The 17149-nt window shown below is 50.6% G+C and overlaps 1 protein-coding gene across 6 annotated transcripts in view; it reads right to left on the bottom strand.

Moving 5' to 3' along the window:
- Positions 1-16716, bottom strand: part of Ssbp3 (single stranded DNA binding protein 3) — a 157750-nt gene extending 141034 nt beyond the window's left edge. Inside the window, exons 1-4 of one of the 6 annotated variants that reach the window (XM_047546793.1) lie at positions 16234-16716; positions 15187-15259; positions 14904-14965; positions 12307-12391 (exon numbers count right to left, since the gene is read on the bottom strand). In XM_047546793.1, coding sequence (XP_047402749.1) covers positions 12307-12391; positions 14904-14965; positions 15187-15259; positions 16234-16289 — 276 coding nt within the window. In that variant the 5' untranslated portion in view covers positions 16290-16716. The remainder of the gene's footprint in view (positions 1-12306; positions 12392-14903; positions 14966-15186; positions 15260-16233) is intronic. The other 5 variants (XM_047546737.1, XM_047546722.1, XM_047546799.1 and 2 more) reach the window with 5 other exon arrangements.
- Between the last annotated feature and the right edge of the window lie 433 nt (positions 16717-17149).

Genomic DNA, 17149 nt, shown 5'->3' with positions numbered 1-17149 from the left:
ATCGGCAACTACATCTCCTTATTTTTCACATTTCTTCATTAAAATTAATGGTGACTTGATGCATACAACCTCTTCATAAATAAAATATTTTGAGCATGGAGTCCACAGAGGGTGGCACCAATCAAAGGGGGCCCTGTGAGTGAAGAGATGGGAATCCTTTCTGTAAGTTACACAGGACCAAAGCAAGACGCTTTCTTCCCAGATGAGGTCCCTGTGAGTGAAGAGATGGGAATCCTTTCTGTAAGTTACACAGGACCAAAGCAAGACGCTTTCTTCCCAGATGAGTCCATCCCCTGATGCAGAGGAGTGGAGAAGTCAAGAAGCCCAGCACCATAAGGAACCCTCTGGCCCACAGACAGGGCTTCAGCCTGCCCTTCTTGCTCAGAACCTGCTCCCACTTAGTCATGCATGGACCTACCCCAGGCTGGCAGTGGGTTATCATTTAATTAGATAGAAAAGATGGCAAACTTGAAGGCACCAATGTAGTGAAGAGCACATTAGAAACAGACAAACCTGGGTGAGTTCTACCTTCAGCATTACTGAATTTCTTCAAGCACCTCCATTTCCCTATCTACCAAAATAGGGATAAAAACAAAACTTAACCCACAGGGCTATTTAGCGTGACATAGGATAAAACCTAAAACACCTAGAACAATGTCTGAGATGGGGTATGGTGGCTCGTGCCTGTAATCGCAGTTACTAAGAAGGCTAAGGCAGGAGCATCACGAATCAAGGCCAGCCTGGGCAACCTAGCAAGACCCTGTCTCAAAACAATACAAAAGATCTAGGGATGTAGCTCAGTGGCAGAGCGCTTGCCTAGCATGAGCAAGGCCCTAATTTCAATCCCCAGTACTACCAAAAAAAAAAAAAAAAAACCTGGAATACAGTTAGCATTCAATAATTGCTCACTATTATTACTACTTCTTCCTTCATAATCCCCTATAATCTCCAAAAGGGAGAGAAGTGAATAAGAACCCTTTTGTAAGGATCTGGGTCCACAGTACATATTCAATAAACGTTGGTTTCCTTCATTAAACGTGAGATTAATTATTATTGAACCAAAATGCTGTCGTTTAGAAATTTATCCCTCAACAAGAAACCACCAGCCTGACTCCCCATGGCTCACACACCCCACGGAAGGTTGCCACTCCCTAGAATCCTAGGGCCAGAGGCAAGTATTCTGATTTCCACCTGGTCTCCCCTCTCCAAGTTCCCTTTGACGAAAATGCTGCTAGCAAAATAATGCCAAAGAAAGTATGTGACGAGAGTCAACTAGATTTAAGTTCATTTTCTGTAGCTTGGGGTCAGAATCGACTGAAGCACTCTGGTGATCAAGTTTTCTGCAATTCCCTATTCCACGCATTAGCTCGCTGACAGAAATTCACTGCGGTATTTAAAGTGGCAGCCATCACAACTAACTCAAATTGTATTGGCTTCCCCGATGCTGAAATGCTCTGCTGAAACCATCAATTGGCCAATTCCGAGATAACGTGGTGGCTGAAATCCCTGTCATGCTGTAAAATCCCCTTTTGAAGCGGCTCACCGGCTCGCAGATCCACAGCGAAACCTGCGCCCAGAGCTGCGGGCCAGAACTGCCTCGTGTAACCCAAGTGGGCTGGCGGAGCGGGATCTGGCGGGCAGGCAGCCGGCGCTGCCAAGAGGAAGGGCCTCCAGAGAGAGGATAACATTTTCTACTGGAAGCTTTCTAAAAGACATCGAGAAAAGACCAGCAGTGCGCACACGCCCCACACCAGGCCTGCCCACTGGGCCGGCTGCCCCTCGGCACAGGCCGGGTGGCCAAAGCCACAGGCAGTGCTCAGCCTCTCCCAAAGAAAGCTGCAAAATTCCTGAAGGACAGCACGGACACAGGCAAGGCACAGACGCCAACCTCTCAGGGGAGGTTTTCTAGAGCCAGTGGCTTCTACGGGATCAGGAGCCCTGAGGCCACAGACAGGCCATGTCACCACCCCGTTCCAGGCCTCGGTTTCTACATCTGGAAACTCAGAGGCTCCTTCTTGAAATACATTCCATGATTTTGATGGTCAGTCCAAACTCAACACAGCCTTCTCAAAAGGTGACTGTAATTTACAAAGCACACACACACACACTCTCGGCTGACTCCCCACAACCTGGAAACTCAAGGAAGGCAAGCCCTGGCTTCAAGTCACTGCATATCACAGACGACCAAACCAAGGCTTGCTCATGGAGGCCAGTGACTTTTCCAAGGTCACCTGAAGGAATCAGAATGTGCCCTGGTCACCCCGGTCCAAATCCCGTGTACTGTCCATGGCACTGCATTAAGTCTGCAGCACTGAACAGCACAGAGCCCAGTAGGCAGCAGACACCCAAGAAATACTATCCACAAACCTACAACCATTCCCGTCCAGTCTGCAAAGTCGCAGCCAACATCCCAGCATGGGGAGGCCACCACCCCACAACCTCCACTCTCGAGCAGCCTTCTATGACTGGGAAAGGAGGAGCAAAGGAAAATCTTTGACAGCCACCCCTAGGAGCAGTGTGCCTCTTAAGGTCAGAGGACTGTGAAATGTCAGCACTTCACCCAAACACACAAAGAGCAGGGACACAAAGCCTCCCCCAGGAACCGTGCAAGCAGCTGTCATCCGGAGGGGACAGGGAATTTGGGAGGTTGGGCCAATCTCAGTCAGACAGGATGCCCTGCAATGTATTCTCAGGATTCTCACTGCAGGCACGGCCTGAGCCTTGTTCATCAACACCCAGCACAGGGAGTCAATCACAGGCAGAGGGACTTTCCCTGCCTCACAACCTGCAGGCAGCCAGCAAGGGAGCAAGGCAACTTGCATCCTTCTTGGGTCTTTCTTAGAAAGCCATGTCGACCCTGCTAGTGCCCTCTCTGCCCTCTCCTCCCACTCTGGCTCTGGAGTATGACCCAGTCATGATCCTGCCCCTCCAAGTGAGAACTAAAACTTGCTCAGTATTCAACAAGCATGCTAGGTATAGCAAACCACTAAGATGAAGGGCCCAATTGCCACCAGCACCACCCAGGAAGCGATTCCCCCAACAACTCTCCAAGTGTCAATCATTTCCTTATTACACATCTGCAAACTGAGGTTCAGCAATTGCTTTTTCACTTGGCCAAGCCATCTGACCTACAGAACCAAGATTCAGCCTCAGCTCCCTCTGGGCCAGTGGCTTTCAAACTTTGACTGAGACCCACAATGAGAAAAATTTTACAAGGCAAACAAAGGGCACGCATACATTTACATGCACTCATATGTCACCGAAAACAAACATTTCTGGAAACAATACTTATGTTTATTCTGTGCGATATAGTTATTTCTTTTTTCGTAATTGCCAGTCATGACCCACTAAGTTGATTTCATGATGCACTAATGGGTCACAAATCACAAGTTTGCAAAACAATGCTTCATCATTTACCACTTGTCTATCTTCATTAAAACATGTCTTTAACACGCTTGATGCCTGGGCAGGGATCAAATCCTTCTCACTTCTCAGGGCACGGAGTTTTGCTCACTGACCTCAGGGATTATTCATGAATCTGCAACAGGCCCCAGCAAGAGGGGTTGCAGAGAGGCTGAAGATAAAGCTTCTGCCCTCAAGAAGCTTTGGGTCCAGAAGGGGAAAGGGAAGAGACTCAACCTTGATTCAAATAACCCTTGTCTAGGAAGTAAGTAACAAGAATAAGAGAGTTACAGAGTTCCTGGGGGGGAGCAGGGGGAGATATTTTCTTAGCAGGCCAGGGAGAGGCAGCCTCGATCCAGGCTGGCATCTGCTTTACAGAAGGACCATTGGCAGAGGAGCAAAAATGACCCTCTCAGGTGATACAGTACCAAAGGTATCCAATGGGAAGAGCCAGAAGCAGCTGAGTAAAGAGCCCAAATCTGATCCCTAGAATAAGAGAAACTGCTTAAAGAGGGGACAGTGGGCTCTGGTGGAACACATAAGGCCTGACACAGGTCAAGGGCATCCATGCACCATCTCATCCTCACAAGAAGCGGGTTGGTGTGAAGGCTGCATCTGTGACCTCTCCACCCCCACTACTTTCGGCTGCCTGAAACCCAGGCACCTGGATAGCTGATCGACAGGTAAGCAAGCCAGCAATGGGTCATGCTTCACTCCTGCACACTCTCACAGGGAGATCCTTCCACTACTGCCCGCCTTGTGTCAGTTATTGGGACACTGGTCATTAGAAAGCAAGACTTCCAAACCCCTGGGTTCACATCCCAGCACTTCAGGGAAAACAAAAAACTGACAGCACAAGTTTATGTAGCACTTACATTGGCCAGGCACCACTATGTACATACTGTGTGTGTGTGTGTGTGTGTGTGTGTGTGTGTGTGTGTGTGTATACACAAGCTCATTTAATCCTCATGACAACCCTATGAGGTAAATAAGCAAATTTTATTAACCCTCTTTCCCAGTTGAGGACACTAAGGCATGGAGGTTAACTAAGGTGTCTGTCCATGGTCACTGGCAAGTACAACAAGGCAGCACAGAAGGAGGGCCCTGGACCCTGGCTGGGTTTGCAGGTCTGAGTCCTTCTGGTTACCTCAGGCAGGGCATCTTCCCTCTGGGCCTCAGTTTACCTACCTGTAAGATGACTAGATAACCACCAGTTCCACCACCTGCAACCCTATGACCTGTACTGGCATTGAACATATCCAGCACCACGCAGGGGTGGGGCTGCTTACCTGCTTCCCTTATCCCATCACTACATGCTGGTCTCCCAGAAGCTGATCATTCCACACAACAATTTGTAAGCACTTATCACATCCCACGCTATATCTGGATGTTCAACAGACGGTGATCAGAAGAGGTGGTTGGTAACCTGACTTGGCAGTCTTGTGCTCCTGGGTCTGGGAGCCCACTAACCAAGGTCTCATGCTCACCCCCAGGAAGCCTCAGAGAAAGAGGCTGATGCCAAAACCAGCTTCCCAGGGGCCTGTAATGGCCGATGATGCCCTTCACCAGTTCATCTTCTTAAGGCTCCATTTTGGAACTCTCACACAAGCAGAAAATCAGGTGAGGCCTGAGCACCTGCTAAGGCAAGGTATGCAAAGAAGGTGACACAGAACCCTAATCTAGGGACCTTCAATCCATTTACTCCTGTTAATGTTTACATGGCACCTCACAGCCCAAGGAACTCTCCTGGGGGCAGTTCCCTGCCATTCGCACTGCATCCCCACAGGAGGCAACACAAGGTCACCCCTTGTGCATACGTACAGCAGAGATGGATCTTGAGAAGTGAAAGCCCCACAGACAACAAGGGCTATGAAGTTGAAATTCAAATCCAGATCTCTGCTGACGCCAAGTCACAGCCCTCGAGGTTTGCCATCCAGACACGAGGCCACACACACAAGCATGGCACAGGACCACTCTATCCAACACAGATAAGGGACACGGACATCATGGGAAAGCGTTTATCAGTGCCAGCTTGTGGCAGGACCACCAGCTATGCCCCTTGTGAGGGTGTGGGTGAGGCAAGACTGCCAGGATACAGGGAGAGCACCCCACGGTGCACCAGGGAAGCCCAGCACAGGAGGGCATCACTGGCAAATCAAGTGTCCTTTCCCTAGGTTCAACCTGCTTTCCCAGAAAAATATGCTTGTAAAAGAGTTTTCTGGGAAAACATTAGGGCTGTAAAGAGCAAGGGTTTTACACATATTCTATTACTTGACCCCCACGACAGCCATGCAAGGGAATTCGCATTCCCTTTCTATAGATGCAGAAACAGGATCCTATAAAGTCTACCCAGTCAGGTTTGGGCAAGTCAGAGCCCACACCCTTCAAAATTCAGAGGATTCAAGGCACAGGAAAAGCGTAACATCGAGAGACACATGGCCAAAACTCATCTCACAAAGCTGCAGAAAAGCCCGCTACTCTGGTAAATCAAAAACAAACAATGGTGATTGTCTATTTGCTGTAAGCTCCCAGCAATGTGTATTAAAGAAGTTTATGTGAATCATCTAATGCACTTGTACCGTGGTCAGAATTATTACCAAACTAAAAAAGATTAATTTTTCTAAACACTCTAAACCCTCAGACACTATTATGAAGGCTACTACTAGTGGAACGCTTGTTATCTTGGCTGACAGGCCTCAAGCACACCCCCAGCACTTCTCCCTCTTAAGACTTAAACACACACACTTCACAGAGAGGCAGGAGGGACCAGAGACGGGGCCCAGACACCTTGGCCTGAGGTCCCCACTACAGAGTCTGCCTCCCTTACAAAACAGAGCTGACCAAAGGGACAGGGAGAGCTGGGTGTCTCCCAGCTCCCTCCAAGTGTTGGCTGGCACAGAGCTAACTCTCAGTCCAAGTTTGCAAATGCTTAGTTAACAAAGATGGCATTATGCAAAAGGCTGGTGCACAGTGCTGGTCTGGGAGTTCAAATGAAGTGACCACTGCCAAAAACTTTGTTTGGGTCCCCACCGCTCCCCCGCCCCACCTCCCTCCTTGAAATAAAGGGCAAGGATTTGCAATTTGGGGTCTAGCTGCCACTTGAAACCCATTAAGGTGGCTGCATGGCCTGGATTTTGGCAAAATGCAATTCCAGTTCTTCATTTAATGTTTAATTAGCTACCGATGAAGGAGTCTGGCAGCCTCTGGGGTTAAGAGGAACTGCAGAAAAGAGGGTGGTAGCCCAAAGAGGGGACTCAATACAAGTCTAAGCGCCAAGGAGAATGGGGGGGAGGAAAAAAATAGTGCATATGTTTTGTTTTTTTAATCTGCCACACAAGGGTGCCAAGGGTCAGAGCCAGAGGCAAGCGATGAACTTGCCAGGACCTTGGGGCAGATAACTAGCATGGCTTATCGCGGGGACCACACCCCCAGCAGCTTGGAGCCCAGCTGCAGGCCTCTCCTATTCCTGCTCCCACTGCCACCCTCTGGTCCCCCTCCTCCCAAAGGGCTCTCACAGGCGCAGACATTCCCTGCCTGGCAGGAACCTCAGCTCAGCACATCCAAGGAGAGCCCTCTCAAATATCACTTTGCTATTTCAAACCCACCAAGGACGCTGGACCCCTGCCACAGAGCCACAAATACCTCAGCTCTCGCCCACGCCCATGACTCTGGGGCACTTTCCTATGTTAACCAATCCTCCTGGAGACAAAGTCTCACAGCTGGGGGTGCAGAGAGGGATCAGCAGAGCCTTGCTGGGTGAAAGCACAGAGCCAAGAGAGCAAGTCAGATGAAAGCAGCCTCAGGTCTTCAAGCAGGGAAACTGAGGCAAGCAGGGACAATTCCCCAAGGCCACAGGACCCATGTGCGTTACACTCCCCAGATCTTCACTGGGGATCAGAGGAGGGCCTGGGGTTTGAAGCAGTCATCCGTGAACCTACTGAAATCATGCACAAAGTCTCCTTTAGGAGGATACATGCATTTTCTGAAAAGAAAGTCCACAGCTTTTATCACATTTTCCCTGCCAAAAGTGAATAGCCACTGCACCAAAACTACTTCCCCAGAGGTCAGGTAGCACCTCTGCCAGTGACTCTAGAGTACACCTCACAGGAGCATCATTTAATTCTGTTAAATTCATTTCTTCAATGGAATACGTGGACACCAAGCAGGTACCAGGCACACTCTGGGCCAAAAGCAAATACCCTCCCCATGTTCTGCAGGAATTCATTCATTATAATGAGTGTTGTCAAAGAGTAAAAGGTGGAATGTAAGAGATGGGAAACTGCTGGGCATGATGGTGCACACCTGAAATCCCAGTGATTCGGGAGACTGAGACAGTAGGATCCCAAGTTCAAGGCCCTGTCTCAGAAAAAAGCTTTTAGTTCCAGCTCTGCCACTTCCTAAACTCCCTATCTGCCCTTGGATCAGCCACAGAAATTTCAGGCCTCAGTTTCTTCATCTGTAAAGTGGAGATGAGATTTAATAATAAAATCCAACCAACAGGGCAGCTGGGAGGCCCAACCACAATCAAGTATGTCAAAGCGTGTCCTGAAAAGTAGGGCAGACAGAACCTATCAGTGTCTCTAGCACCTTCAGCTCGAAGGCCACTACGGGCTGCCCTACTCCAATCATTTTTGCCTCCAAAAGGAAAACACAAAAGTAGGCACAAGGAGGAAAAAGAATTGCTGGAAGCCTGAGAAGGCACCAAAAAGACACTAACTCCACAGACCCACCCTGGAGGAGGACCAAGTGGAGAAGGTGGCCAGGACAGCCCTGGGCCCACAGGGAGACACACATGCAGCTGGGAGTGTCCCTTCCTCAGAAGCACAGGACCAGACCAGTGTGGAAGAGAACCTAGAGGAAGCCCCCACTGGGACCCTAAGGGCTCTCCTCAACAGGATGGGAAGTTCCACTCCAGCCTGAGGGAGCTGCAGGGAAAGCATTCCAGGGGCTGGTGACCCTCCTGCAGCCACAGGTGCTCTCCTCATTTCAGGCAAGCCAATTCTGAGAAAAGTCCACTTCAGATGCTGAGTCTCCAGAGCTCCATGTTACGTGTGGTCAATGTCAAGACTTTTGGACTTAAAAACAATGAATCAAGAGAAGCCAGTGGACAGGTTTAAGGGAGAAAATAGTGGCTAAAAAACTCACAAAGTTAAGGATAGTTTAAATTCCTCCCCACTCCAAGGCCTGGCAGCCTGGTCTGGAAGGGGGTCTCTGAGATTGACAACCCCTGACCAAATATCAGAAAGGAAGACAAGTTGCCAAGATCAAGGTATCATTTCTACAAAAGAGCCAGAACCAGGACCCGTTCTCCTCCCTGTACCTTTAAGCACCCACTACCCACCAAAGACAGGGTCTGGTATCTAACTGCACTGACTCCCTACACTGTAAAAATCTTTGAAACTCCTTGACAGAAAACACAAGGCCAGGTGACACTCCAATTCACACTCCCCTTGATTTCTGAACTTAAGGCAACTAGTTAACCAACATTAAGACCACCTTGTTCAAGATCACCCACAGAATTTAAGCCACTGAAAGAGCATCTTCCACTATTCTGTTGGCTGTTACAAATCAGGTTACACCCTGACCCCAGGTTATCTGTTTGTTTTACCCTTACTTAACTCCTTCGCTCCGTCAGCACATATGCCTACTATGTGCCAGGTATTATGGAAGTTACAAAATGAATAGTTCATGGTCTCTGCCATGGGATGAATTAATAAGCTGTAGCCAGAAAGACCCACCCAAAGGAGAAGTTAGCCAGAAGAGTGCAGACAAACGACACCTGCTGGGAGTCCTGCAGGGCTGGGCCAGGCGGTACCCCAGAATCTGACTCTGTCCCTAGGATTTACCTCTCTGTGCCTCCATTTCATCTACAAAATGGAGTAGGCAATAAGCCTTCTCTCACAGGGTCTGCAGGTGAAATGAGGGACTGAAGCTACAGCAGCTGACACCCAGTCCAGTACATGGAAGGCTGCCAACAGAGGCTTGGCAGAGGTGGTTTTGACCAACACCAAGATGAACGCAGAAAACTAACCTAAAAGTCCTCCAAGAAGAGGAACTTAAGATGGACAGGATTTGAGAGGATAGAGAGAAATGCATTCCAGGTAAGAAGGGGGAAATCCAGAAACTATCACAGTAACTTTAGCAGAAGGAATGAAGATCAACTAGATGGTAGGTATGGAAATGGAAAAACTATATGAAGATTTGAGAAAGACAAAGGGAAAAAAAAAAAAAAGATTCCTTTGCTTAATTTTCTTTTCTTTTCTTTTTTTTTTTTTTTTTTGGGGGGGGGGTGCTGGGGATTGAATGCAGGGGCACTTTATCACTGATCTACATCCCCAGACCTTTTGATTTTTTATTTTGAGACAGGGTCTCACTAAGTTGCCAGGGCCTCAAACTTGTGATCCTCCTACTTCAGCCTCCCATGTTGCTGGATTACAAGTGTGCACCCTGGAACCCAGTTCCTTTTCTTATATATTTCTTTTGTGTATGGTGCTAGAGATTGAACCCATCCCAGGCAAGTGCTCTACCTCTGAGCTACAGCCCCAGTTCAAGTATTTCTTCATTTTCCAGTTGGATCTCTGTTGCTGTTGCCACCCCCCCCCTTAATTCCTTTAAAATCCCCATTTATCACTCCATTCCTGACCTGCCTCTTGAGCCATAGGACATTAGAAGGATCCCAATCTAGGAAAAATGGTTTTGATTCTGAAAGCTTTGAAGCATGGACCATGATCAATGTGACCTCATCTTTTAGTAGCATCTTCTCAATGCCAGTGCCAACCTCAGCAGTCCCACACAATTCTGCCATTCTACTAACAAGTTACTGATGACAAACCCATGTGCAAGCTTTCCCAGCCACCACACTGCTTCAAGAGGGCAGACCATGACAAATTGTCAGAGTCTCACATTTTTTACTAGAGCACCTAACTTGGTTGAAAATCATTAACTTCTCTGAAAGGTACCCTGTAAAAGATAGCATAGATTTCTTATATCGAGAGACTGCTTGAAATGGGCCTTCCTATTCATCCACCCACTCTAAATGAAGCCATTTGCAAAGTGGTGAAAGACAAGCAACATAGGGTGGCTGTCCACAGACTAAAAAAAATAAATAAAAAGCCAGTCACGGTTCACACCCATAATCTCAGCGACACAGGGGGCTGAGACAGAATGATTCAAGTTCGAGGCCAGCCTCAGCATATTAGCAAAGCCCTCAGTCAATTAGTGAGACCCTATCTCAAAATAAAAAAGAAAAAGACAGGGGATGTAGCTCAGTGATAAGAGTGCTTGCCTAGCAAGCACAAGACTCTGGGTTCAATCCCCAGTACCTTAAAAAATTTAAAAAAATTAAAAAACTATAACAACAACAACAACAACAAAAAAAAAAGCAAGATTTTTTTTACTTGGTAAAAAGGTCAAACTCACCAACCCTTTTTATATGGTTGCTCTACCTCTTAGCCTCCCCTAACTCCAGTTCAGGAAACCCTATGATCATCACCACAAGATTTTTCCCAGAAGAACCACATCACAAGTGAAACAGTCACCTCTCCCTTTTACTACTATAAGTACACCAGGCCAGAAGTACCACTCACTGGTTTCTCTTTCTAAGCCCTGAGGAGGACACAGGAACGAGTCAATTTTCTCAGCATTCCACTCCACAGGCATTAACTTTTCAGTCATAACAAATTCCATCACATCAAATATGCTCAAAACTAGCAAGCCCCCAGCTCAGTCCCTAACTCCTTCTATTACAGGAGAAATTTCCACCATGACAATATTCATGACATTGGGGATTTGACCACCTGTGAAACTCATCCAGATGGGATCTGTTCTCTTATACCAGTTTCAAACTGCATGCAGAGGATACAGATGGTATGGACAAGCAGATGAGACCTGACGATCTTCAAGAAACCAGCTTCCACGCTCAGCACGCAGGAACCATTCCCACCCACCTCATGCCAAAGAGCAAGATCCAACAGATCCCCTACTGTGTGCACCCACATGCACGCACACGCACATTCAACCATCCACGTGGCCAGAGGAAAGAACTGGAAGGAGGTCAAGAAACAGAAGGAGGTCATGGAAGACCTTCAGACGCTTCCTTTTCTGTTCTCTAGCAGATCCTAACTTGTTTCATGAAATCGTAAAGCATGACACCAACCCTACCCAGATCTGAAGTTCTTATTTTTTTGAAGGTGAGTACCATGGGAGATGGACAAAAGGCAGACATCTCTCTTATAATTTCACAACTCTGAAGAAACTCATCCAAGGTAAAAAGTGAATGATAGGGCAGAAGGCACCACAACTTGATCAAATTAACTAGTTCACAAGAATATTTTGGGCACAGGATTATGGACTAGCTGAGTGCCCCAGACTACACATCATCCTAGTATACACAGTCTGAGCCCCACCCACCAAACACATACCTGCACACTCCATAATTTGAAAGATCACTCTCTGGAAAGTAGAGCCCAGTGTCCATTCCACCAAATTCCCATTCAACCATCCCTTCCATTCCAAGTGCACATTTGCTTTTTACTTTTTGGTTGTGTTCGCTTTTCTCTCAGGCCAACATCAAACAGGCTCAGTTTCCTCCCGGTTAACTGTCCACTCTTCACACAAACCTCACGTGGTTCTGAGCCCTGCACAACACCGTTCAATTCTCCAGATAGGTATCTACATTCTTTTGCATAATTACAACATAATGAAATACCGCTCACCAAGTTAGAACACTGCGGGAGGAGGGTATGAGGGGAGGGCAGCGAGGAGGTGGGTGGGCAGGAGAACGAAAGAAAGGTAAGGAGAAAATAAAGACCACTGCCAACTGGCTGTATATTTGCTTTTGGTACTGAAGAAGTCAGAGCTATCCAACCCTATAATTATTGCCAGGATTAAAGATTTGTTACTCACGTAATCATGAAAGGCTTTTGCTTCACTCGAATGTTCACAAGTGTCTCTCCTTTCAGGAGCCGCACAGTAAAGGTCCCAAAATACGCTGTAAGTCGAAAAATAAAATAAGATCAAGTTACTAATTGTTACTTGTGTATACAACAGAAAGTGCACAACGCACAATGCTAACAGCTCCAGGTTTCCTCGAGGCTCTACTGCACCTTCCAGCTTTCCTGGGGCAAACTCAAGCCTAGAAAACAGAACAGATCCAACCTCTCTGGCAAGGCAGACATTTGTAATAAGAGTAACACTTCCCACCAACCAAGTGCCTACTATGCCTCACACTGATGATACTGCCCATGGCTACCATGTATATGAATGAAGTGATCCTCTCCCCACTGGAGCCACTGAAGCTTGGAGGAATTAGCCCAATCCACCCATAGGTAGCAAGGTAGGAATCTGGGGAATCCATGCCTGTCCCATCTGTTTCCCTTTTACCACCCCAAAACAAAATGGCTGCATACTGTAAAAAGGCTAAATTGTCAAAACACACAACTACAATACACATGCATAGCAATCTGCAATTATGGCAACACAGGGAACCTTGTAGGTTCTTAATCCCAGAGCCCACACCCCTACTTCCCCCACCCACCAAAAACACATGTCAATCAGACCAAGGGGAGGCTGTGGTCTGCCACACATCTCACTGAAACACAGGGCCCTCTTCAGAAAGCATCCATTCAGTGAGGACTGGGGAGGGAAAGCAGACCCAGAACAGCCACCTCAGCCTTGTGACACTTGTGATGCTATATGATCACTCCAACACTTGGTATGAAATGAGAACACATGCACAAGTTCTCTGCAAACCAGGGGAGGGCCATAGGAACACAGAGTAGTCCGTGGAATTAACAAAGGGCCTTAGAAACATTTTAGATCAGGAGCCAATGCCTGGGACAGAACCAGTTTGAAGGGTACAGTGGGCACCAGAACCAGGTCTGACTCACGTTCAGTGCTCCTGTGCCCACCACAGCCAGCTCCAGTCAACAGACAACAGACACACTTACAGTGTGTGAATAAATGCAGCCTGCCCCCATCAGACCAGCTCCACTGCTTTCTCTGGCTCCAGAAAGCTGTGGTCTTTTGCTCAGTGTCAAATTGAAGGAGGCAACTTTTAACAAACCAGACCACAGCCACTCAGAGCTACCATGACCTGAGCCCAGCACAACAGAGTACACATTCCTGTACCTGAGACAAGGATGGAGAAGCTTCAGGGATTCTGGATATAACAGGAAAACAGGGATTTCTATGGCTGCAGGGCAGGAGTGGCAGCTAGAGAATGTTCTTTCCTGCCTTCTGGAACTGCACATTGGATTAACTCCTCCAAGCATAAAAGGTCTTCAGACTCCCAACTTTTCAGGCCTTTCTAAGTAACTTTCACTCAAAAGCTTAAGTTTCTACAAGACCCAGGGAGTCAGACTCACCAACCCCATCCACACAATCCCTCCAAAACAACCGCAGCCAACCTATCACCGGCTCCTACAGGTGGAATCCTTACACCACATCAGGCGCTTCCAACACCGGCAGTTGGGAGGTTGGCAGAAGTAATTAAAAACTCATTTTCTCTGCACAAGTTAGAACAGACACTTCATCCTCCCTCTGTTCAAAGAGACTTGAAACAGTAACCCGAGCCGGCGGTCAGGTAAACGTGCTAAGATCCCAACCACGAGACACTCCGTTTTCCTGAACTCCACCAAAATATCAAAAGCGACTCTGCTTTCTTTTCTTTTTCAAAAGGATGTCAAAGACTCCACCAATCAGTCCCACAAAACACCCAGGTCAAACACTCATGACAACTTGCTCATTTTGACCCTTAATCCTCCCTTCTGCCTGCCACAAATCCCATGCTGAGACCAGACTGCTGTGGTAGCAGAGCAGCAAGACCCACAGGCCTGGAGGGAAAGTCACAGATAAGGAGACAACCCCTAACTACAAACCGCAAGCACCAGGTCACCTCTAGGCAGTTTTAAGTTCTTGGTAAAATAAAGTTCTGTGGGTTCAGGGATGCTGGGGGTGGGGATGGCACAGAGGACAGGAAGGTCCAGTCAGTCTGAATCAGTATCATTACAGGAAGTGGCAACTCTTTCTTGCTTTTTCTCAGAGTGTGTGGAAAAGACCCAAGAGATATTCCCTCTCATGGTTTGGAGCTTATAGAAGAAAAAACAAGGGACAGACCAGTTGTAGAACAGACATGGTGTCCCTACCACTCAGCCCTGCCCCCACTCCTCTCTAATTAAAGCAGCATGCAAGACTGACAAAAACCCTTTAAGGATTTTTCAAGCCCCTGCCTAGTGCCCCGGATTGAGATGGAAAAGCAAGAAGTTTCTACCCAGCCCATGAGATTAGTTGGTTTTCTATAGGAGGAGAAACGCCAGGAAAAAACTTCAGGCAGCAGCCTCCTCTTCCCTTTTCTCTTTGGCCAGAATGGTCTAAGCAGTCAGAGGTGCCCTGATCAGTGTAAAGCAGAGGTGGAGGGTCTGTTTCAAGCCTCTGGTCTTTGTTTGCTTGGACCCAGGGCTCAGAACAAAACACACACACTCAAAACTATCACACAAACTTACCACCACCAGGAGTGCAAAAACCCAGGCGGTTCTCCCAGCGTGATGTTTTTTTCCCATCGAATCTGGAAAAGAGGAAGCAGAGGCAGCTTAGAGAAGTAGACAGGAGGGCAGGTGGGGGGCTTCCCAGAGCCAAAAGGCTGTGAAGACCCACCAACAATAAATGCCAAAAGGTGATAAAAATTCAAAATGGTGGCCACAGTGGCTGCTCCTGAAAACAAAGGCTCTAAGAATAGTGGGGAGGAGGGGGTGTCAAGAAACTGGATGCTGGGGGAGTCCCACTCACCTCCGATAAGAAGGTCTGTGCAGATTTCTGTGCTCCTACGTGCAGTAAATATTCGTAGACGTATAAAGCTAACCTGGAAGGGGGTAAAGTGAGAGGAATGGGTCAAAACACACCGGGTACTCGCTCCGGACCTTGCCAGTAGGCTCTGAGTCCCCACTGCGCTGTCCCCTTGTGGCCCCGACCAGAGGTGAGCAGCTAACACCCCAGAAAGGGCCGCGGGGCTAACAGTTAGGGGGTGGATACCATGGACCGACTGCCTGAAGCCACAGGGGCTGGAGAGCGGCCCCCAAACTTGAACTTCCAAGTGGTGTCAGGGCCAAACCCATCTAAGTCTCAAACTCGCAGGACACCCAACCCAACCTCCGTTTCCGTACGCACTCCTGCTGGCACCCTCGCCCAAGCTTTGGGGTCCGGTCAGACTCAGCCCTGGTCCGGGTGCTCGGCACGCTCTGGAGAGGGCAGCAAAGGGCCGCCCTCACCACTAACCCCCAAACAACTATCCCCAAAGCCTGGGGCCAAACCGGCGCCGCCGTCCCTGCCCAGTCTGCGCCCTCCGGAGCCGGCGGCAAGGCCGCGGGCAGGGAAGGGAGAGCGCTCCCGGTCGAACAAAGCCCCCGGCACGCACTTCTCACGCCGCGGGCGGACAAAAGGAGTCTTCGGGGCTGCAGAAGCCACGCGCCCCCTGCCCGATCCGGGTGGGCAAAGTGCAGCCTCCGCGACAAGAGCCTGGGCTGGGGCGAGCGCACCGCACCCGCTCGCTGCGGGACCTCGCCCATCCCTCACCACCCGCGCCCCGACGGCCGCGAGGCCACCTAGTGCCCCTGGCCAGCGGCTAGCTCCGCCGCCCCTTCCCTGGTGCCCCAGCCTCCGCCGGTTCCCAACAATGGGCTCTCCCACGCTGCGGACAGGAGAAGGGGCCGAGCAGGCGGGCGAAGCCCCGCGGCCGGAGGACAAGCAGCCCCCAGTTCCCCGCCCGCCCACCTGCCTCCCACCACCCGCCCGCCCGCAGCCTGGCGGCGCGCGGCCGCCACTCGCAAGGAGGCTTACTTTTCCCGAGCCTGCCCGTCCGAGGGCACCGCCGAGCCTTTGCCTTTGGCAAACATGGTTTGCAGAGAAGAGGGCGCCGAGCCCCGCCGCCGCCGCCGCCGCCGCCGCTACCGTCCGGTTCTGCCGAGCTGCCCTGCTCCTGGCCCCCTCCCGGCGCTCGCTCGCTCGCTCGCGCTCCGCTCGCCGCGCTCCCTCCCTCCCCCCCGGCGCTGGCTCCGCGCTCTTTCCAGCTGTCAAAGCGTCAGCCCCGGCCGCGGCCCCATCGCCCTGGAACTCCTCCCGCGCCGGCTCGGCCTGCGCTGTGCCGCCGCCGCCCGGCTGCCCGCCGCTCGCTCGCTCGCTCGCCCAACCGCCCGCGCGCCCGCCGCCCGGCTCCGCCTGCGCCGCCCTCTGCGCCTCCGGCACCGCTGCCGCCGCCGCCGCCGCCGCTGGTCTAGTTGGAGCTCAACCGAACGTGGCTGCCCGGGCAGGGAGCGCGGCGGGCGGCAACGCCCCGCGACGGACGGCCGCCTCGGCCAATCGGCGCGCGGGGGTGGGCCCGGGCGGCCGGCAGGGACGCCCTGTCAGCGCCGGCCGCGGCAGTCCCGCTGCGCCGCCTCCACGAGCCGCGGCCGCTCCAGCGCCCGGCCGGGGGTGTACGGGGCGAAGGCTCTGTGGACCAGCGGGGGCGATGCGGGTCGGGCGGGGGCGCTGGGACTCCCGGCGCTGGGAGTCTGGCCAGCGCTCCCCCCGCGGACCCCGGGGGCAGGGGGCGCTGCGGCGGCGTCCGAGGGGAGGGGGCGCGGACCCCAGCGGAGCGGGCTCTCCCCTCCTGCGCGGCCCTTTGCTTATCGGCCTCGCCACCCCGCCGCGACCGGCGCCCGCCCAACCCTTATCTCACCCCCCCCCACCAGGTCGGACCCCGACCCCTCCTCAG

The sequence above is a fragment of the Sciurus carolinensis genome, chromosome 1 (assembly GCF_902686445.1).
Source record: "Sciurus carolinensis chromosome 1, mSciCar1.2, whole genome shotgun sequence".
In the NCBI taxonomy this organism is placed as follows: domain Eukaryota; kingdom Metazoa; phylum Chordata; class Mammalia; order Rodentia; family Sciuridae; genus Sciurus; species Sciurus carolinensis.
This window is presented reverse-complemented; position numbering and strand designations above follow the sequence as displayed.